The following is a 23,295-nucleotide window of genomic DNA, read 5'->3' as shown; positions in this document are numbered from 1 at the left end:
TATTTCCCACATGAATATTCTAACGTAAACTCGTTTTTCAAAGGAATGGTAAAATCATTTCCCAGAATCACTGCTCGATTCTTATTAATTTCTCGAGCGGCTTATGTCATTCGACACTGTGTTCGTAAAACCACTAAAACCTCATCAAACTCAAAAGCCAGGCTAATTTTTATAAACCAACGAAATAATTAGTATCTATCACCGTAATTGGAAAACTTTTTTATTTGTTCATGATGTTGGCTAACCAAAATACCTGCCATCACATTTTTCATACCTAAGGTAGAATTTACCCATACAAAGCTACACACTAAATGTAACCGTTACATCCCGCTTCGCGTGAGTTCACGCAAATGTAGGTTCATGATGCTTCCAGGCGGTTTTTCGCCAAAACAGAGCTAATGCACGCCAATTACGGTAACCCTTTAACGGTAAACCTATTTCCTGCCAAAAGGATAAGCGAGTGGGTTTTTTTTTCTCGTGAGCCAGCTGTTATTTACATTTCAATCATAGTTTCGAAATTATTCAATAACACCAATCCTGCCGGAAAGCATTAAACGCGAATGACGGCTCGCTTTCAAATTGGCGAGCATACGGTGGCGACCGAAATGAATTCGATAGGCCCGGGCTGATGAAATGCATTTCGCAGTTAAGTGCATTTTAATTAACGCAGCGCCGCTCCGAGTGCTACCACCAATTGGATGCGAAATAAATCGAAAATGATCCGACATGGAAATCCTTGGCCGAGAAGCTGCTGGCGGAAGCTCGTGGCATGTAACACAGCAGTAAAAAAAAACCCCAAATCCCGAACAAACCATTCGCCCCGGGCAAACAACATTCGAAAACATGGCTGGCAATTCCGCTGTACCGGAAATTGAATTACAACAGTTTTCACCACGCCATCAACCGGTGCGATCGATCAAATGTTTTACGCTCTCAAGTGCGCGAGCGCTCTCGTTTGGCTAAATTAATTTTGCCCCAAAATTTTATCCCCTATGCGCGCGCCCAGGAAAGACGGGGAGGTGCGGTGTAATGGAATCCGGACCGCGTTAAAGTACGCACACCGATATGGATTACGAGGTACCGGCTTGTGAGAGGGGTGCCTCGGTGTAAAAAATAGGGCTGGGGTAAGTGATTGCATTTTACAGCTTCACCCAAACCCGATGCCGATGCATTTGGCGCCCAGCCAAGGCTGCCAAAGGCGGACGTTGGCTCTGGGTTGGCACATTTTTGCACGGCCAACATAAATCAACAAATTACGCATCGTTCCGCCTGCTTTCAACCTTTTCATCCATGGAGTTCGCGGGAAAACGTTAAAAACCTAATTTAATTTGCTCTCGAGAACGCTTCGAAAATGCCTCGGTAAAGCTTGTAGGCAGTCTTCAAATGCAGATGTGAGTGTGGAATCTCCTTTCGAGTAGAGCTCGAGATAAATCGAACGATTTATTGACCCAATTCGTAGGACGCTGTGTTCATTTATTGGAATTGCTGGAATGCATGAATAATTAACAAACGGTTTCATTTGGAATATGCGACGAACAGTTTTTGGGGATCATTTTTATTCTGAATGTTTGGTTTGATCAATACTCGGTAGATGTAAATTGAGGAGAACTTATTTCTGTCCTTTAATTACATATGAATAAGTTTACTATGAATGCTTGAGTAGAATATTACTTGAGTTTGGCTTCTTATATGTAAATCTGAACTACTGTAATCATGCTCATAACCTTGCCCTCATGTTAGAAAATGTTTAATTTTGTTTGTAATAAATGGATCAAAACAATACTGTACCGCATAAAATCCAAATTATTGAAGTATAAATATACTGAAAATTTTTCTGTTAATACTTACGATTTTCTAATTGTAAAACTCGTATTTTAAGTGGAACAAAGCATCAAAATATGTATCAATCAAAATAACTTTTTTTGTAATAAATTCCTTGAAAGAACCTACTCTAACCGTTTGATGTGAATTTGGGTCTAAAATACAGTTATCCAAAAATGCACAAACATGCCATAAAAGCTCAGAAAATACTAACAATATTTTGTGGCCTTTTCTTTTTCCACCCGTCCGACAGTTCGCGGAGCGCAACGAGACACAGTGCCGAAGCAGCAGCAAACCACATCAACAAAAGATAGCAGCACACCAGGACAGCTCGTGCCCGTCAGCAGTAGCGGCGGTTACAGAAATAGCACCAGCACCAGCGCTGTCAGCAGTAGTACCAGCATAAGCATAAGCACCCCCAGCAGTAGCAGCAGCAGTAGCATCGCAAGTGGTTCCACACCGGGAAGCGGCCGGTTCCTGCCGGCAGAGACGACGGCACCACCGACGGAGCAGGCCCGCGTTGGGCCGTACTTCGATGTGGCCGCCTCCAAGAACGTCACGGCGCTGCTGGGCAAAACCGCCTATCTGAACTGCCGGGTTAAGAATCTGGGCAACAAAACGGTGAGTACGAGACGCGATCCCGCACCGCGCACATTCCGGTATGATTGGCCACCCCGGGACCACCGGACTGGTTGCGGAAGGGATGCGGATTTGGTCCGGACGTCCGCACAGTCGCCGAGGCGTTCCCTTTGTGTTACGAGCTCGCGAAAGATTTACGAAGTGCAGCGTAAAATTCTTCAAACACCAAAACGATGAAAGTCAACTTCCAACCACCCGGAACCGAGTTGATGCTTCTCGTACGGGCAAGGTTTACTGTTCTCCCTGCCTAAGCTTGCCTTTCTTTTCCACCACCGAAGCATGGCGTAACGAAGATGAACAAAAATTAAATTTGAACGTTCTTTTCTGTAGCGTAGGTAGCAAGCATCGTCAGCAAGAAAAAAGTATAACAAAACAACGATCCTGTTGCTCATTTCTTCAAACAGAAAAAAAAGACGAGAGGAACATCAAATGTTGTGTTCGACTTGAATCACGAAGCTGCCGTTCGGTTTGGTTTACTTTCATGTTCGCGGTGCTTCACTGAAAGGCTTTGCGCTTGACGCAACCCGGATGTAATTGCATTCGACGGCAGACAAAAGCAAGACTCACTACAAAAACAGGGGAATGCATCTTCTGCATGTTGTATGCAGTTAGGATGCACGTTCGAGAAGATATTCTGATTGCAGGCTCAAGTTTTCGAACAACTCTGCAGTGCAAATGTAGCACAAATTTCTTTGATGAGATTTTCATTTATAAGAATTTGTTTGAATACGATGCTTTAAGGTATTTGAAACCACCTAGACGACCTTATGCCCTCCTTTTCATTATGCATAAATTCAGTATCTAAGATTTTAACGCCTTCGACTAATACCAAGATCGAATTGAATAATCTTTTATCTAATTGATTCACTGCAGTTGACGCTTTTGGCCCATTTTGAAGCTTTGGGGATTTCAACCACCAGCACCATCAAGATTCCCATTGGCAATGGAGCCTTCGGGTAAAGCTCCATTCGGTTATCGGGTTGGTTGCGTTAATCGTTGCTTGGATGCGATGCTGTTCTACAGTCCAAAACCGTCGAAATGGGAAACCACAATTGAGCTCGAACCACCGAACGGACGCGCGATGCGCCGAACAGCCATTTCAAGCCATTGAAATTCACAGCTCGTTCCAGTTTGCGTCCGATGTTAAATTCATATTCTCGGTTGGGCCGGTGTCTGAATGGAACACCCAATCTAGCCCACCCTTACGCCGGCTTCAGCCAATCTCGCAGGCCGATGGTAGGTACAACGGTTCAGCAGCCACGCTGTGTTTGATGGCCGGAAACGGTGCGAAAAAAGAAGAAGAAAACACGTCAGTAGCCGCGTACCAAGGAGGAGCCTTAACACGTGCAAGTAACGCACTGGCAAACGATAGTCGGCGTTCGAACGGAAGACAACTGCCAATCGGTTCGATTTGCGTTCGAACATTTCGTTCGCGACCGATCCTTGGCCGCAACGGGGCGGCTAATGCCGCTGGTGGCCGGAAAAGTGCGCGGAACAAAAACCCCCACTCGTTGTTCAATGTTCGTTGCGCTTTCACCACGACAATGGTCCGCAGTTGTACCCTGAACGGGTTGTACTCTCCGCAATGAACCATTCGATTGGCAGGATGGAAAAAAAGGAACCATGAACGAACGCAACGCATAGGTTTTGGTCATCGTGGTTTTCTAACGGAGAGCTGTAGAGAACAAAAAACAAACAAACAAACAAAAACTTGGTCCGTTGTCGAACGCAAACTTTACGGACGGATATGGAAAAAGCGGCCTGACTGACTGCATCGTGCGTGAAAAATCTTTCCGGATCGTTTTTATCTGTTCGCGTCCGATGCGTCTGATCGCAAACGGCTTCGATCGGGGACATCATAGCGCTTTTATGCAACATACAGTGAGCAAATGGATAAGAAAAACGGCCGCAACCGTTGTATTTTCACTGCAGCAAAACGCGGACGGTACCAGTTGTGCCTTCAACGTTGACGGCCAACACTCGGGAAGAAACAGCGGAATAAAAAAATGCATAAAAAAAACTTCACAAATCGAAAGGCTAGCCAAACATTTCACGAGCCGAGTTGTGTATCGCATTGCTTGTTAAGTGATTTTCAAAAGCATTTAATTTTTTGTTCTTTGACTTTGCATACTTGGTTCAAGACAAGCGTCAAACCTAATTACCATTCCTCGATCAGTTTTCAAAACGGATTTATATGGAAACTCTTTGACTCATTTGACTCATCAAGTTATTAGTCATTGAAAGAATTAGAGTTCCAACGTCACATAAAATATTATTCTGACTTTTGTTGAATGAAATTGACATCATATTTCTATATGAAATATCTTGCATGATTCTGTGATGTGGATACAGAATAAGTACAAATTTAAATTCGTATAGTTTGGACACTGCAAACCTTGGCTATTTTACCTAACATATACAGCAGCACATTCTGCTCTACATAAGCCGGTGCATATTTCCTCCTGGCGAGGATGTTTTAATTTTTGGCCCCACAACCAGAATGCAAGGTTTATTAATCTTTTCGTTATAACTTAAACCAAAGACCAGCGACATTTATAGGTCAAATCCTACCCATGAGATTATTTTTCAGGCCAGAAGGAACATTTTAGAACAACATACAAGTAACAATACATCAGAAATCTTATCGGATTCCTTCATGATGGAAGAAACCTAAAACGATGTATAGAAGAAACATAAAACGTACGATACAACTGTTGAACGACGTGTTCTTATACCTTGGGACTTCCTCAGATACTTTTTTTTTCTTTTCTTTCCTCGTATATTTCTTAGTCTCGTGAACTTCGTTCAGAAACCAGTAGTAAAATAAAACACGTATCCATACTAAATGACTCACTAATGAAAATTAAGAAACACAATTTTGGAATGTGTCGTGACAAAATATGGTTTAGAGTATTTCGAGAGCAGTATTTTAATACATCCTGAAACTTAGTAAAACCTTGCTATGGCACAACAATTTGTGTAGATGATTGGTTTCAAGAATAACTAAAGAAAACAAATTGAAAAACACCGAACTAACACGTATTGAGTGCAAAATAACGAAACGAAATAATTATAAAAATTAATTTGTTAAAAATAATACTTTGACATATTTTATCATATGTTTATGCTACTTTCCAGATTAAAAAATCAATACTCCATTTCAGAAGAGTTTATTATCACTTTGGAAATATTACAATACCGTTTAAAGGTATCTGGCTCTTTGGCTTCATCTGGCTGACCCATACATAACTATTGCAGGGAAATCTTAGATGGTTTCAGACACCATCAGTATTTTTTCTGTTACTGTGTGTTTCTGTGTTCTGTTCTGGTATCTGGCTCTTTGGCTTCATCTGGCTGACCCATACATAACTATTGCAGGGAAATCTTAGATGGTTTCAGACACCATCAGTATTTTTTCTGTTAATTATTATTGTAGGGCCGTTAACTTCCCATAGGATGTATTAAACTTAATAATTTAAATAAAATCTCCAAATTTTGAATGCTAAAACTATTTTGCATAAGTGCTAAAGGCGATGCATAATTCAAAGCAAAATAAATCCTAAAACCTATAAAACTCAATCACGGTCAGTTCCCCAAAGAGCACAACTTTCGGCCAAGTAAATGCATATCTTGAAAGTCTCAACCAAACTCTAGCTTTGCGTCAGAACCACAAACGCTCCCTCCAGCACACTCTGTTGGTGAAGTTTAGCACACCGTGGTATCCCATTTCAACCGGGAAGGTACTCTGCTGGCCAAAAGTTTAAGCGAATCGATCGCTTCCGTACTGCTCCGAAGAAGAAGTCGATCATGCCATGCATCAGTCCATCATCGTCGTCATCTAAGATCTGCCCGTCAACGCCTTGGAGGCAGATGTAGCGCAAACTTTTTCGGGGCCGCTACACCAGGGGGGCAGCTCGAGAACGAGAGTATGCTGCCCATTGTTATCCAATATCTTTTCCCGTTTCGTTGGCAGCCGTGCTTTCCGGTAATTAACGACACCCTGGCAAAAGGCGAAGAGTGTTCCCAGCGTGTTTGTTCAGCTGCCGGCGATAGGGGTGTGTGTGTGTAAGGCAGGAAGGCAAAACGGAGAGAAAAGAGAAGCACAATTTTTTTTTTGAGTCCTAGCAAGTCCCAGCTGCCCATGACCTCCAGCTAGCGGCTGTTGCATCCGAGCCCTCCGATGTCAGTTTCCACAATCAAGCTGCAGGAAAAACTTTTGAACCGCCTTTTTGTGCGCCCGCCCTTCTCAACTCGCCCCTGTTCCCGTCAGCATTTTCTCCTCCAGGGCATACGACGTTCGGGCTGCTCTCGGAAGGGAAGTGAACTATGAATTGGACACCATCATCATTGTTAGAACTTTGTCTTTTAAGGCAAACCCGGGCGAGTTGGGCCGGCATTGGGTGTAGTTTTCGTTTTCTTAGCCTACGCGCGCCCAACCACAGCCGTCCGAATACGACCGTACGAGTCGGGAGGGAGCGTTTTGAAAGGTTCCGGCAAGATTTGCTTTTATTATTATTATTTTTGCTAGAAACTTCGGCACCACTGCACTACTCGACCCGCACAAGTTGATAAAGGTTATCCGCCGAACTCGGCTAGGGGAGAATGAGTGTATACCTTCTGCGCCATTTCTTGGCGCACATTTCAAACATTGGCCGTGAAAGCTTTGTTTTTCTTTCCGTCTTTCATTCCACGCTTTGCCCAAGCGCGAGCTCCACCCCTTTCTGTGCGGCATAATTAAGAACACTCTTGAGAATCGGAGCCGCTGATTTTGGCCCAACTCCATTCGGTTCCTTCGGGTAGCTCTGCTGGTTTCGGAAAGAAATAGTTTCATTTCCTGCGCTTCGGTATGCGACGGCCGTGGTCTTCCAATGTGGTCATTTTGCGCCCGCCAGATGGCAGTAAGTGTCTTCGGCGCCGGCGACTTAGTGCATGAAAGTTTCATTAATTCCACGTTGCAACGTTTTTGGGGCAACCAAAGTGTGGGGATGCCATCGTATGGCATATAAGGCAACCCTTAAGAACTAGAACCGGTTCGGTCATTAAACGCGGAAAGTGCGGGAAAAGAAAAGGGTTTCTTTTTTAAAGGAAACTCCATTCCACCGACCTTTGCACAGCTGGTTCCACACGAACGGAGCAATCGCACCGGAGATAGGAGGGAAAATGGAAATGGCTAGCAAATAGAGGTTTAATTTGGGACCTTTCACATCCACTCGGCCCTAAAGAAATGACACCATCAAAATCATGCAACGCGTCAAGCACATTTCACAGAAAAGATCATTTCGATGTTCCGCCGAACGGAGCGACCCGCCGGCCCAAATCAGTGTTAGGTGCAGACGGAATCGGCAAAACGGAACGGAATATAAATGTCCCGAAAGGTCGTCCAATCGCAACCGGAGTGGAAAGGGTGAGGATCCCGTCCTGCACTGTATCGGACAGCAAGTTCATTTATCGTCACGGCACAAATGACATCTTCGTCTGGTCGGTTTATGTTGGCCCCTTCCTACCTAGGAAGGTACCGTTTTGCTTCATCTTCACCAACAAATCATAACTGTATTGAACCGTCGTTATCCTCGGGCGGTTTGGCGACTGTGGCGACCGATGGCCATGGTGACCACGTTCGGCTCCGTTTTTTTCCCCGCTCCTATTTTGACGTATGATGAACCATCGATGAAAGCAGTGACAAAGGCATAAATCTTGGTGAGTTACTTTGAAACGAAAGGGCGGTCGGATTGGTTTTTTTACCACCACCCAAATCCACTCAAAAACGGATCCCGAGCCGCCCTTTTCGGTACCCTCTCCGGGCAGCGTTTATTTTAGCTTCACCGTGGAGTGGTTTCCTACAGCAGACACAGGAAATAGAAGAAAAAAAAAACGTTATCGCTTGCTCCATGAAGAAAAGTACCGCTCGGACCAATCGAGACACGGTTGGTGGCGGGAGAGGCGGCGTAAAACAAACAGGATGACTTGTGAAGTCTGCAACGAGCACGGAGCATCGCCATCGTCGTCCTCGTCGACAGGGCGTATACGTGTGTGTATTTGTGTGCTTGTCGTATGTTTACCAAGACTTTTTCGTTTATGATTATTACTATTTTTCCCACTTTATCCAGCCACGGCCATGGTGGCCATGAATAAAACATGACCTGCTGCAGAAGCAGCTTCCGAGCACGCCCGGGAACAAGCTTCCACGTACGGGTGAGCCAGCGAAGGAGAAAAAAAAAACAACTACAAGCTCCTTCGCATCAACCATGAGAGTGCCAATAAAAGTGATTCAAATCTAAAGCAGGGGACAGCCAAAATTCACCGATAGTTACGCTGCCGGGACAGTGGAGTTTTGAAGAAGCAAACCCCCATCCAACCCCCGGTGGCAAAAAGTGTGTGAGAATATTTATGAGAACTTCATTGGGCTGGAACGATGTGACATCAACGCGAAGACGGGCGCTTTACTATCATCCACAGGCCGATTGATTTTTCCCTTATCACCGAGCGTTAGCAACACAACATAGTTCGCGTATTTTACTATAGCTCGAACATCAACCAAATTTCACAATTACTCAAACATTCTAAACTCCATAAAACCTAAAATTATTCATGAAACATCAATATAATGTTGAAATACTCGTAGAAAACCAATTTCGCACCAAACTAAACTTGTAACATCATAAACGAAAGCTGGTATTTTAAAATGTCCATAAATATATAACAGTCATGTCATCTGATTTCCATTTTGTCAGACCTGTTAGTTGTTAAACAACATATTCAGAAATTGTTTGGAAGGATTCCTTTGGAAGGACCCATACATTTTAAAATTGTTAATCCACCTCGATGCACGGAACCGGAACAGAAAACGAAACCATACATCTTTCAGCGCGAACATTCTTCTTTTTTTGCGAACTAAACAAAACTGAATGGTCAATCAATTTTCTTGATTAGGTATTTTCTCAGTTCATTCTGTCCAATCAAGTAATCAAGCGAATCGAAGTGGTACCAAGCGATTCCACGGACGGTAGCAGCCGCAACAGAAAAGAAAGGGGGAAAACGCAAGCGAAATACACAACTGGCCCGAGCGATTGGACCAAAGAGGGCAGCATTTCGAAAATTGATATTTTCTATTTGTCCAACCGCTTCGGAGCGGACGGCACCGAACGGAGAGTTCTGGCGTCGGAAGGCGGGCTACGATGGCCGGTTGAACGATGACGAGGGAAGGACTGGCATCTGCGATCAGTCTTTTTGCCCCCGTTTAAATCAGTTAGATTTTTTAACAGCTCTTCTGGTTTGCTTCCCCGGGAAACGGCAATTACTGAGATTCCTCGGAAAGCATTTAGCTCCAGTGCCTAGCAGTTGCGGGGATTCTCTATTTTCCATCGAGAATGACCAGGAGCTAGCGATTGTTCGGGGTACGGTTGTTTGTTAATTTTTCAATTCCGCCATCGAGGGGTCGTAAAACGTTATCATAAATTCGTGCTACCCAGTGTTGGTTGTGGCAGTTCCAATTTTTCCCGATGAGACTCTCGGCCAATAAATAATCGTAATCGGGGTCCCCACTTTCAAGACGATTGAGTGCTATTCCGTGAGTGGAATATGAATGTGTTTGGGATACGTCAGCGTCCTAAAATTAACGGCATCCCCGACGAAGACTTCTTTTTCTTTACAACTCCTACATGCGCTCTAGCGAGAGTGAAAATTTAATTACATACCCTTCTCAGTCACTGCGGTGATGGGTACCTTCTACTTTCCTCCAAGAATCCAGCCACTCGTCATGCACTCGAAAGGAGCAACTTTTTTAATAGAAAAACTCAAACTGATTCACATTAATATTAAACGGGCCGGACTATAATTTCATTGATTTTTATCGGAGTTCAGTACCGTCATGAACGGGCCCGGAGTTGAGTACAGTTTCTTTGCACTTCGGCTAGCGCCATTTGGCTGCCGTGGAAGCTCGTTAAAGGCGCTATTCATCTTCTTCCCTATCGGTCATTACCCGTACACACATCGCTGCAAAAGGGAGTCCATAATGGAGCGTGATTAGACGAGAGGAACAAAACATAAAAAATAAAACGATGCATAATATCCCACCGAGAGTTACTTGGTGTCCTCCCACTCGATGTTTGAGAAGAAAATTAAAATCCACAAAACATGTGTTCATCTTGCATGGGACGAGATGAAGCATGCTTGCGGTGGCATTCTTCGGAAAGTATTTCTTTCTCTTCGAACGCTTGCCCGTGCCGTCCGTGCTCCTTTCCGAGGAAAAACTTATCCTCCAACCCAACCATCGGAGCCGCAGTAAACCCACAACACTGGGTGAGCCATGGCCGCATGGTAGTGGTTTTGTTGGAAAAGTCAATCAATATATTCGATTATGTTGTCTCATGCATTATTCAAACATAACGAGCGGACAAGAAGGGACGGCCGGAGGCAACCACGAAAACGACGACGTCTGGCGCAGCTGGGTGCCAGGGATGGCGCAAAAATCTGGGAAGGAGTGGGGAGGGGGATGGTAATGTCGCATAGTTTACAAGTTGAGACATGCAGTTTATTTATGATGGTGCAAACAACGGGAATGGCTAATGATTATCGCTTGCTTTGGCAGTGAATAAATAAAGCATATCCACCCAGATTTCCAATAAAGGGGTTTAAGATTTTTTTTACTTTCACGCAATTCAATTTCCTGGATCTCGTAATGAAGGCATTTTGCATAATGTAAATTTCAGTTTTTTAAATCCACTTGAATGGTTTTAATGTTTTGTTTTTTTTTTAATTTGAAATGAATCAAATATTTTTTTAATTTTTTTCCTTTTGTTTGTAACAGTAGAGATAAATGTTTGAAAGAATAAAAAAGTCGCATTATTTTTAACCTAGGTTACGAACTTCATACGAAGTAAATTCTAACCCACGGGGATCGAAATATAGGGAGTATGCAAATCATAAAAAATTTAAACAACCTATTTTCAAAAATTTTTGATATCTACTTAGGAAGTTGTAACACAAACTGCTTTTCAACAAATTTCAAAGAGAATTTTATCCCTTGAATAAAAAAAAAATAAACAATAAAATTTGTCTGCTTTTCATGTGAGCGTAGATGAAAGACGTTGTTACATTTCATTTAAATAGAGTGATTGTACCCAAGGGGGAATTCGCAGAGTTAGGGAATTAACAGAAATTTGTCATCATTCAGACCTCACAGGTTCCCATAAAAAGGCATTGTACGGAAGTGACTGCTGTAATTGAGAAAGTAACTTAATTGTGAACAACGCATATTTCGTATTGCATTTCAACATATACAGAAGCATATATGGCTCAACTGAATCTCGAGTAGTTAAATTAAACGCATTTAACCTCGAACATGAAAAAAACGGAAATCAAAAGTGACCCGTAAATACTTCATAAAATAATTATGCCATTTGGCATTTAGTCATAATTCGGTTTCCGGTCGGGATGTATCCTACAAGCGCGCATTTTTAACAGTGCAGGCACGGCCGCAACCTCACTTCGAGCAACCCAAGGCCAACTGTTCACCATTCAATTTCCAACCACCGGATGTTAATAGTTTCACGTCCATTGTGTTGCCTGCAAGCTTCCGGTGGGCAGAACAACTCGAAAAATGGCTCCAAAACCACTGCTGAGAGTTTCGGTGAGGGCCAAAAAACCAACGACAACAACAAAAAAAACCTCAACGCTAACGGGCAGGTGCCCATTGTGATTCAGCTCTCTTTCAGAGGGTCACAGTTGGAAAGTTGAACAGCGGAAAAAAAGAATCACTTTGTTTTGTTCCGCATTCGATATCGCGAACGAAAATGTTGGTTTTTTTTTTGGTTGCGCTTTGCATAACAACTGCCTCCAGCCCGAAGCCCCCGAAACATTCATGGATAATTTATTCCTGCTGCATACAAGCAATAAATATATTTTATTGTATTTATTTTTCCCTCCACTCGTCGATGGGTTGCGTTTCACTTCTTCATTTTTGCCATTGTAAGTGTGTGCGTTTTTATTCGCTGGGACTGTGTTTTGGGGTTTTTGGTTTGCTCTTCTTCAAGCAAACCCTGCCCGTGTTAGCTGATCGCCGAACATTGCGTCTGGCTGCCCTCCCGTGCGGCATTCTCGATCGTCCCGCGTAACGTCCTTCTGCACCAGATAGCCATTTTCACGCTACACGGCCCGGGCTACATTGTCACAACGCAAATTGGTTCAGTTTTGTCCAGTGGCTGTAGCGCATCAGAAACAACAAGAAAAAAAGCATAAAGCGAAAAATGGGACGAAAGCTCCCTCCACGCTTTGGGATGAAACCATGTTTTGGAGAAATTTTACGACCACTTGAACCTCCGTTTCACACGAGACGGCAGATGGAAATGGGTCGGTGCTTTAGCAAGCGTGTGGCATTACCGGTGGCCGCTCTCCCGAAAACCCGAATGAAAAAACCCTAAAATTTATTTTCGAGCAGTGAACAAAACACACAGGAAACATGCGGAATCCCATGAGGCTGATTTGTCCATAGTGACTTATAGTTGTGCGGAAAATATGTGCACGGCTTCTCCCACCAAATCTACGTTCAGTTGATAAAGAGTGTTCGAATTATATCAATAAGGAGAACTCACGATTTTCAACACCTCGGCTTTTTGAGTGAGTGACTACTAAAGTTATCGGTGTGTCTCTTCTGCGTATAAAATAGTTAAAAGTAATTTCTTGATATTTTTTCTTAAACAACCAAAATAAGATACATTTATTTCATTTCGGACAGCTGAAATGAGAGGTAGTTTTCTCTACTTCAATTCGCAAACGGGAATAGAACACGAACTCAAGCTTGTCGTAGAAGCTCATATGGAATGTAAAACGAATAAAACAGTCCCATGAAGCCTCCATTTTGCTGCGAACCCAGGTTCCTTGACTCCCCGTTGATGGATCAAATATGAATGAATCAATTAAAGTCTCGCGTCGGTTGCGTGCCGACGTTGACACGTGTCCGTTGACGTGAAATGAACGGTTGCCATTTTTGTTTCTGTTTTGTTATTGTCTCGACTGCCATTCTTGGGGTTTTTTTTTTTGGTTTTGTCAATGCGTCGTCATCGTATTAACCGGAGGTGTGCGTGCGTAGCGTTCGTTTTCGGGCTTGGTTTTTTTTCATGCTCATGATTTGTGATGGTCTAATCTTGTGCCTTAAGTGCAGAAGTATGTTCGTTGGCCGCGCGTGGAGTGCAACACTCTCGAGATAGCGTGCCGATGAGGGAGGGGATACTCCAAACCATAACGCTGTAATATCTAGTACGTACGGACAGCTAATAAATTTTCACACCCAACAGGGCACGACATTGCCCGACCGCTTCGGTTGCTACAGGGAAGATAAATTGATTGTTTAACAAACGGTAGCGGTTAACCACCGGGCGCCTCCATCGTCTCACGTGCGAGCGATGGAGGCGCACGGTTTCGCTAACTGATGGTGATTTTTCTCCGCTATGTAAACGCACTGATTTATTTGAGTGGTAATTTTTGGTTGAGTGTACATTTTCAGTTGGTAATGTTATTATTAGAATGTTTGATTATCTTCCATTCAAAATATCTAGGTATACCATGATATTTGTATTTTAATTATACATTGTATTATAATGATTCTCTACTAGGCGAGTTATCACCAAATATAATAATACATATGAAAGTGTATTGAAAATACTATAAAGCCATATTGAATCGTATTTCTATTGACCTAACAATTTATGCTCCCCATTTATGATTTCAATATAACATGGCACGTTTCAACACACTCAATGTCTTTTCTCAAATCATCCGGAAGAAAAACTATTATCCGATGCTTTCCAAAACTGACCCAGATAGCATCTTGCGATAGAATGTGATGCCCTTTTCCATAAATCCATACTGCCACATTTTTCCAAGCGAAGGAAACCTGAACGCCGGATCTGCTGTAATAAATCGCAAACGATCCCCATGGCCCAGAGGCGACATTCACCAGATGCTTTCAGTTTCAGCCAGTGCCGTAACCGAAGGATAAAACTAATTGATTTCATTATTCATGACATCGAACATTGCATTCCGCCACTTGCGACGCCCCGTGGCTTATCCTTCCGTTCGTCGTGGCACTGGAGCATCTCACATTATCGCCTGCATCGGTGCAGCGGTCAGTGTTCAGTTAAGCAGAAAAAGAATACCGGTGCCGACATGTGCTGCCGAGCGGCGAAAATTTATCTTTCCCACAATTCGACCGGATGCGCCAGGCCGAAATGATCGGGGGGAAGGGGGGGAAGGGGGGGGGGGGGGGCGGTGCATCAGAAATTTCAGGAAATACATTTGTACAGAGTCGATCCGGTTCTTTTTATTCAGTTATTTTAACATATTGCAAAGTTTTCTCCAAAAATTGTGAAGCTAAGAAAAACACCAGTATGAAACAATAGCACTTCAACTGAAAAACAACAAAACAATTCAACTGAAAAACATTCTTAGAATATACAATTTGCATCGACCTTTAGTCATTCGGATAAAATTGTTCTTTTATGCCTATTCCCGTCTAGGAACATCTTCCGATTTCTTTCCGAGAGCATGTTTCCTTCGAACGACCATCTGCTGGTCTTTATGCAACAACCAACCATCCTGACAAGCCAATTCATGCAGGATATTGTTAAGAACAGACCGGCAGGCCGGGACTGTGATAAACATTATGCATTGTATCGCCCTGGACGTCTGCTCTCTGGTCCAACTTGCTATTAAAATGATAAACTACGGCGATTTGCAGCTTGTTGCTGCAATGACCGACCTGTCATGGCGGAACAAGTGAGAGGTTTCTCCAGCTCCAAGTTCATGCTCAACGAGGAAACCATTTTTTTAACCAAAAGCAGACAACTTGAAGGACGTTGAAACATGTTTCTCGATTATCTGCGCGTAGGAGAAGTGTTACGGGGCAGCATACCGACACCGGTACAAGATGTACCGATGGATGCAGTTGCCAAATGATAAACCGAGACACTCAATAACATCGTAAGTTAGTCCCTTAGAAGCCGTCTTAGATGGGATTTTACACTGTCTTAAAAACACACACCGTGCGATCGAGCAATTCATCTGGTTCCCATTTAATTAAAATAGAAATTATAATATAGTAAAATTCATTCCAAAGAGTTTATTTAACTCTCGTCAACATTATATGTCTGGCAAGTTTGATTTATGCTAACCATCAATTCTAACATAATCGAGGAATATTTAAAATACAACAAATAAAATCCTTTGTACCTAAACCAATTATTTATTCTGAATATGAAAAATCAATTGAACTTAAAAAAAAAGTTGTGCTAAATGCTTTGATCAAATTTTATTCCATCAGTAGCAAAAGGACAAAATACATAAGCATCCTGCCATTTCATGCCAATGCAAAAACTCTCATCATAAATTATTTTCAAACAAGCAAAACTAAAAAGCAAATCGCTGCGATATAATGAAAAACAATTACCTTAAGCGATCACGTCCATTTCGAACTCTCTACCGTTCCAAAATGTCCGAGTTTGTTTCGAGCCAGAAAAATGGGTAAAATAAAAAAAAAAACTAGTCCGAAACAGGATGCAGCAAAGAGCAAACATTTACCTTTGGTACCTAGGAAATATGCACGCTGGTCGGAAAAAGCGGCCGAACTGGTTCCATGCAGATGATCCGGTTGTTTAAACGAAGAACTGGGAGCAAAACATAAATAAATAAAAGAAGTATCCAACGAAGGCGCTTCCGGCAAGCTGGCCCGATGGGTTGTCTTATCCCGGGGAATGTCGTGTAACGAGCATAAATCAGATCACCTTTGGAACACCGTGACCAAACCCGTCAGCCCGACTGCTTGTCCCTACACGTTGTCCACCCTCTCACGCTCTGTTTACAATGGTTCACCTTATTTCTCTCTCCCATCCTATTTCACAGATGTTGCTGCAGGTGTCCTGGGTGCGCCATCGGGACATCCATCTTCTGACGGTGGGCCGCTACACGTACACCTCCGATCAGCGCTTCCGGGCGATACATCATCCGCACACGGAGGACTGGAGCCTGCAGATCAAATATCCGCAGCATCGCGACTCCGGCATCTACGAGTGCCAGATCTCGACAACGCCCCACATGAGCCACTTTGTGCATCTGAACGTAATTGGTGAGTACCGTATCCGACCGTCCGCAGCCGGGAGGAGTAGAAAACTTTCTCTAACGTCGAGAGTGCACGCCAATGTCGGGAACCTGGTTTGCCTATGAATCCTGACGTCCGTCACCGAGCAACCAGTGCGCCAACGGTCGAGCTTCTGGCAAACGGCACAAGGGCATGCACGGAAATGAGCCTCGGATCCGGTCGGCTAGCTTCCTGGTGGCTTTCGGAGCAATTTCTAAATTAATTTTAATTCCCCCACGCCCTGACCGCATCGTTAAGTCTTTTCGGTGACCGCCGTCTCCGAGGCGGCCTCGGGTGAAACACATTCAAACACGCCCGGGCCCGGGTGAGAGTTCAAACCGATGGCGCCACGTGCACTCTGGGGAATTTGGACCTGTACACCCGGTCAGAGAACGCCATGGAAGTGATTTGTTTTATTTCGTGCAAAAATGGATAACATTTTAGGCAACGATTCAGTTTCGGTAGCACCTGAGGGAGCGGCTACGCTGGCTTCGTGTATGGTGCAGTGGAGTTTTCTGCCGGTTTGCAATGACTAGGGCATAAATTTGAAGTTTTAAATGATGAATTTAAGTTACGATTTACTTATTCTCGATATAATTTCGCATAATTTCACTATTCGATTCAGATCTCTACCATCAAAACCACAGTTTTAGGAAACCACATAATTCAGATTACTTTTCAAGGACACTTTGGTTGAACTAAGGCTAAATTGCCTTTTCAGCTTGTTAAAACTAGTGGTTTTGCAGTAATTATACATTCAGTATACTTTTCTATATGTTCAGTCGCAATGTTCATCTACCATGGTTTTTCCATCATGTCGGGATTTATTTATTTTAAAATAATTACGATATCGGGAAGAAGTCCAATAACTTATTCAAACCGTTTTTGCTTTTTAAAACCAGCATAAGGCATGCCTTAGCAGCGGAACACTGAGCAATATTTGATCAAACATACGCAATTTTTGATTCATTGAAGCTACACATTTTTTCATTCCTTGTTGTTCTGAGCTCAGCCAAGGTTTACCATGTTGCGTTCGATGCTTTCAAAACGTGTTCGGTCACAGCCAGTAGCTATGCGAATTAAGCAGTCTGTTGTATTCAAGGTAAACAATATGGCTCATATCTTCCACACACGCACTTTACAACTTATGCTCCATTTGACTGCTATGCAACATTCCGCGGTGCATTTCAGTGCATCTGCATATCAAAGCAGAAGCAATAGTAGCAATTGTGCATGAAATGAAACAACAAATTTAACGGCCCATTTGAATTCAGCGCATTCAGAGGGTAAAGTGGGATGGTAATTATGTGAGTCTGATCGCATTGTCACGATGCATAATGGCAGACAATGACGCGTGTAGCATGAAGTATTTCACAGCCTTCGAAGCAAAAACATTTTATTCAAATATATTTATATTCATATCAACATAGAAAACAATTTAATTGAAAAGTTTGAGATGTGTATTGCTTAAATTAAAAATAACATTAGTTTGTAAAGAATGATTTTAATTTAGTTAAAATTTAAACTTTAAAATTTCAACAGCTTTAGTTTTAAAATTTTAAGCTTTAGAAGTTTTAATAGCTATTCAATGAATAGCCAAGTCCCGGTATTTACATATAGCATTCTTCATGGTAGTCCTAGTGAACCGGCACTAAAGAATTTAGAGACTACACATACCGTCCGAGACAGTTTATACTCTGCTTCTGCACAATGGCTACCGAAAATTGTTTTCCAAAGCAATGTTTATCACAGCCAAGCAAGTATGAAACGTGAGTAAATATTTTACTACCTGTTTATTCACCAGAATCAAAACCAGTTTACCTCCAGATAGCTCCGTGCTCATACCAACATAGTGTACCTATGTGCATACCTTGTCCCACAATTGAACAATGCGGATTGAATCGGAAACGGATCCCGTTGTAAATGCGTTGACTACTGTAAAGGTATCGTTTGAAACCGGATTCAGTGAGAGGTAATGGTGCGATAATTCAGCGTTTCCCATAGACACTACATCCCTGCACTAATTCAATGGCTTAGCTCTGCGGGCTGTCGGCGAATGCCAGCTGCAATTGGTAACGAAAGGTACGGTCCAAGTCTCTGTCCTCATCTTTTCGCAGAAGTGGTCCGGTAAAATCCACCGTCATAGCGTAAACGTTACGAATCCATATATTCCGTTCGCTGGATAAATTTGGCTTCGAATGCAGTGCAGTTCCAGCCGCGAATTCATTGTCCACATGTGTTGCCTGGGATACGAAAGTTTAACAAGAGCATACCGTTTCTATGGACTGGTGTGTGTAAACATCCTGCTGCAATGCAGTCCCGTTGGATTGCTCCTGGGTTTTTGCATACCTTGCGTTGTTGATCGCACCAGAAACGCAATAGGTTTCTGATACCATTTACGTTAGAGTTAATTTGGTTCTCCTTGTCAACCGGACAACGAGGGAAATAAATACCAGGTACGAAATAACGTACCTGGTTACCGACAAGCCATCTGAAGCCCGAGACCTTAAACGTGTATGAAGTTTACACGAATTTTACAGGAATCACAACGCTCTACTATCCGCTCAAATATTGAGTAATTGTCCCTGCATAACTTTTCGCATGTAACCTGGAAAACTTGAGCAAGCACAGGTTCTGGCAACATTCTTTGGCTTCGTTTTAGCAACTCCCACAAACAAGTTTCACCAATTTGATGGACACAGTCGTTTCCGTCCATTTCCGGATTGAATACAAGCGAAGTTTGTCATTCCATCGACATCATCCTGGTTACGGAGTAAATATTTCCAACATGTGACACATGATCAGCAGAAATCATTTGCAATCGATAACAAAGCTAAAGTAATGACATCGGTTAAACCTACGTTCATCGTACCATTAACACACTCGATAGGTACAACAAAACAGCCTAGATTACGTAGGTCATAAAATGAAAATCTGAACCGAAAACATCGTCAAGTGGGAGCTGCATGCAATCGCACCTAATCCGACCCGTTTGGCAATTACAAACAAGAGGCTTAGCGCGATTTAGCGACCGTCAACGGTGCTAATGTGCAAGAATTTACAACGGTTTCGCTAACGAAACGACAACACACCAAAGCGATGCACTTTCGAAACCCCAAACTCCCTGACAAAGCAGCCAAAGGGAAAGGAAGGATTTGTTTACTTTTATCCACGAAAATTCACAATGATTCATGTAGCCAAGTTGTTTTTCGCTGAATAGAAATCCATGTACCAGGTTATCTGATTGCCCTAATGTTACAGTTGCTGTATCGAAACAAGAAACTCAAATCGAGTAATGGATATTTTTATTACGTTTTTATAAGGGTAAACGAAAGAATCAAAAAAAATTATTCCAACTGAATAAAACTAAATAAAGCAAAAAAAGTAAGGAAAATTCAATTTTTTAAATTGAATGATTTCTTTTTACAGAAGACTGGGTTTGTATTTGAATTATATAGCGTGCTTTTCCATTTTCTTGTGGTTTAATTTAAGCTACTAACCTATTAGTATTCACGGTGACACTGTTCAATTTCATTTAAGCTATTTTTCATTTCATTATAAATTTGGCTACAATCGGCGATTTCTTCCGTAATCGAGCTGTAGGTACATAAACTAATAGTCTTAGCATAGTGAAACAAAAACTATTATTTTTGTAAACGGAACATTTCCTTTCAAATGATCCTGTGCATACGTGGACCATTTTTTGGGGATTTATAACTTCTTGTCGTACTTCGCTAGGATTTTTGAAATTTGCTATTGACATCAACACAGAGACATAGAGTGTTTCCCGAGAGGGCAGAGGCATCCTGTCGGTGGTAAAGGGTGGAATCTTAACTGAGATGAGACGGCCCTCCATATAATAGAATCTGACTATTCTCGCAAGCAAAGAAAACTATCTAAAATAAATCTTAACGGGCAGAAGGTTGTTACGTGAAAGAAGACGGAGAAAGAGAGAGATTGGTGTTAACAAGAAACAATCAGCATTATAAATGTAGAATACTCATTCCTTACAAACTTGTTATGCAAACGTAAACTATAGTTAAATTACTGCAAAACCCGAGAAAAAATTAATGTGTTATCCTTGTTAAGTCGTTTCCTGCACAAACTTCGTCGATCGTCCAGCGAAGACGTAACATCCGACTCACCCTGTTACAGACAGAAAATAATTACGCCAACCACTAAGTGCAGCATGGCACCACGAAGTAAATTGTGGGCACTTATTCTTAGACCAGAATCCCTTCCTCAGCCCACCCCAAAGCTCGAAATTAAATCAGACGCCACGGTTCCAGCGTACGCTCGTGATGAAGAACAAATCTTCCCCGGATTGCCAGCAAAGCTCGTGGCCCAGCCAAGGATCCATCGCCACTAGATCGGGTCACAATAAATCACGGGAAAACCCCGAAAGCAATTTTCCGTATCAAATCACACCAACACAGCCGCACTGCCAACATCTTCCTCCACTGTCTGACTGCTGATGTTGGATAAAGGGGCACACGGAACGCCACGAGACCGAGGTGTAGGAGCTCGTGCAGCACGAGTGCGACCAAGGCCGTGCGTCCTCATGTGCAGCATATCTTGCTACATGGCACGATAAATTTCCGTGCTCATTTGCATACGGAAGAAATAAACCAAACCACGGCTTAATCGACAAACTCATAAAACTGAGTGTGGAGCAATTAAAACCATCGATAAATATTGGAGAGCGCATTCCGTCCGTGTCTTCGAGGACAAGGCGGACCGTGGAAGCTTAAAAGGATTCCCCGGGAGAAGGTGGCAAAACTCCAGCCCAGGCATCCAGGCCGGGTCCGGTTCCGGTTGGGAAAAGGTCGAAAGTTTTCACCGCCGGAGGAAGCAACATTCCGAGTGTAACTCGGGTACGCCTAGACTCCGTATTCTCCGAGACGGTACGTCGAGCGGCAGCTATTTCTGGACATCGTTAGCACCATCCAGATACCGCCGGAGATGCCCTGCGAGGAACATTACCGGAAGCGGAAAGTTTCCACTGGCCAAAAATAAACTTCCATTACACAGGGTGTGCAAGTGTTTAGGAAACCCGCTTAGCTTATCGCCGGGAAAACTTTTGGCCAAACTTTATTGGCCGATCCTCGCAGTAACGATTGCTCCTCGTTGTGTGCACTAAAGCACACTAACTTTTTCCATTGCTTCAACCGCATATGTTGTTCGATGCATTTCCATTGCAACAATCAAAATATTTCCCTGCGATGGATAAATAAATGGTCAGCTACCATTTGCATACATACTTTAGGTCAACAAATCTATTAATATATTTTAATTTTTTATATGTGTGGAGTTTTGTGTACACTAAAAACTCTACCTAGACTGAGCCGTCGGTTTTGTAACTTTCCACACATTAAGTTAAAGCACTGTAGATGTTGTTGAAAATTTATTTGATTACGTTTTTAATAAAATCTTCTATATTTTATAATTGAAACATATGCCAAGGTGTATCCAGTAAAGTTATTCAACAAGGTTTATACAACACGGAAAAATCGTTTAAATATCAACAATTTTAAACTACTCAATTAAATAACTCATTTAAATTAAAATCTCTCAAGAAACCACGATTATTTTCTCAATCCTTTCTTCACGGAGCATCGCCTGAGCGCCAAGCTAGCAGTACCATAAAATATAAACTAATTTACTAAATTATACGCATTCTCGAACAACGTAACAGTAACCAGATCAAGAATGCTTGTACATTTGGCAAAGTTATTACAAGCCCCACAGTGTTCATTACTGTTTTTCGACACTTGTTGATAAAGTTTATGAAACATTTGAATAAATTTTAGCTTGAAAAAAACTTATACGTTCTGAGTATCAAAATCAAAAATACCTTTACGGTGCATGACGAGTGGCTTAATGGGAAAACTTAATCCATCTTAATGTAAGATTCTTCCCATTTTAGGCTAAATTCATATGAAACATATTACCTTTTTTCAATTAAATATAATTTCACTTAAGGCAGATAAACGATTGAACGCATGGAATGAAACCGCTCAAACATTAAGCTTGTCTTAAAGCTGAACCGCATGGTTCCCATTATCGCGCACGTCATGTGAATGGTTGCAGCTGCGTGATTACGCTCAAAGCTGTGCTTAAGAGAAGCGGCGGGAAAAAAATACTAATTGATGAATTATCATAAATTCCGATAATGGGGAATTCCACACATCGTCCCGGCGGGAGCCGCTTTCCGGCCGGCGGCTCAAGCATCCGGGTTAATATACGCGGGATTAAAATAACATCCATTTTCCCCAGTGACAGCCCGATGTCGATGTTCGGCACCGTTTCCTTCCTTCGATTCCGGATGCTATTTGGTTGGCTGGTGATCGAGTGCTATGTAGTGGCGCACGGATGTGCTACGCTACGGAATTAGCACGAATTTTCCTCGACGATTTTCTTATCGATTTGCGAGACAAGGAATCCTTCCCTGTGCTATCCCTACGTGGCTTTCCGGTAGCATCATACGGAGCGGGAGCGAAAGAGATCACAACCTGCAACTCCGGGTTCGAAGTCCGAGGTGAAAAAGGAGAGCGACGCAATCAAACCGTTCTGTTTTCAATCATTTCCTCCGGCGAGGGGCCGAGGACGGAGACAGCTGACGGGTTTTGCGTCGGGAAGGAAATAGAATCAAGTGAAAATATTTGATTTATTACTCCCCGTGTTAGTAATAAGCCGATGGTGAAATG

General features: G+C 42.7%; 1 protein-coding gene across 1 annotated transcript in view; it reads left to right on the top strand.

Annotated features, from left to right (window-relative positions):
- The window catches only part of LOC131284670 (hemicentin-2-like), a 79,421-nt gene that overhangs the window by 42,429 nt on the left and 13,697 nt on the right, over nucleotides 1–23,295 (top strand). The window contains exons 2-3 of the mRNA XM_058313533.1: nucleotides 2,075–2,442; nucleotides 16,354–16,576. Coding sequence (XP_058169516.1) covers nucleotides 2,075–2,442; nucleotides 16,354–16,576 — 591 coding nt within the window. The remainder of the gene's footprint in view (nucleotides 1–2,074; nucleotides 2,443–16,353; nucleotides 16,577–23,295) is intronic.

The sequence above is a fragment of the Anopheles ziemanni genome, chromosome 3, assembly GCF_943734765.1.
Source record: "Anopheles ziemanni chromosome 3, idAnoZiCoDA_A2_x.2, whole genome shotgun sequence".
Lineage (NCBI taxonomy): Eukaryota > Metazoa > Arthropoda > Insecta > Diptera > Culicidae > Anopheles > Anopheles ziemanni.
The sequence above is the reverse complement of the archived record's forward strand: the minus strand, read 5'-3'. Positions and strand labels throughout refer to the sequence as shown.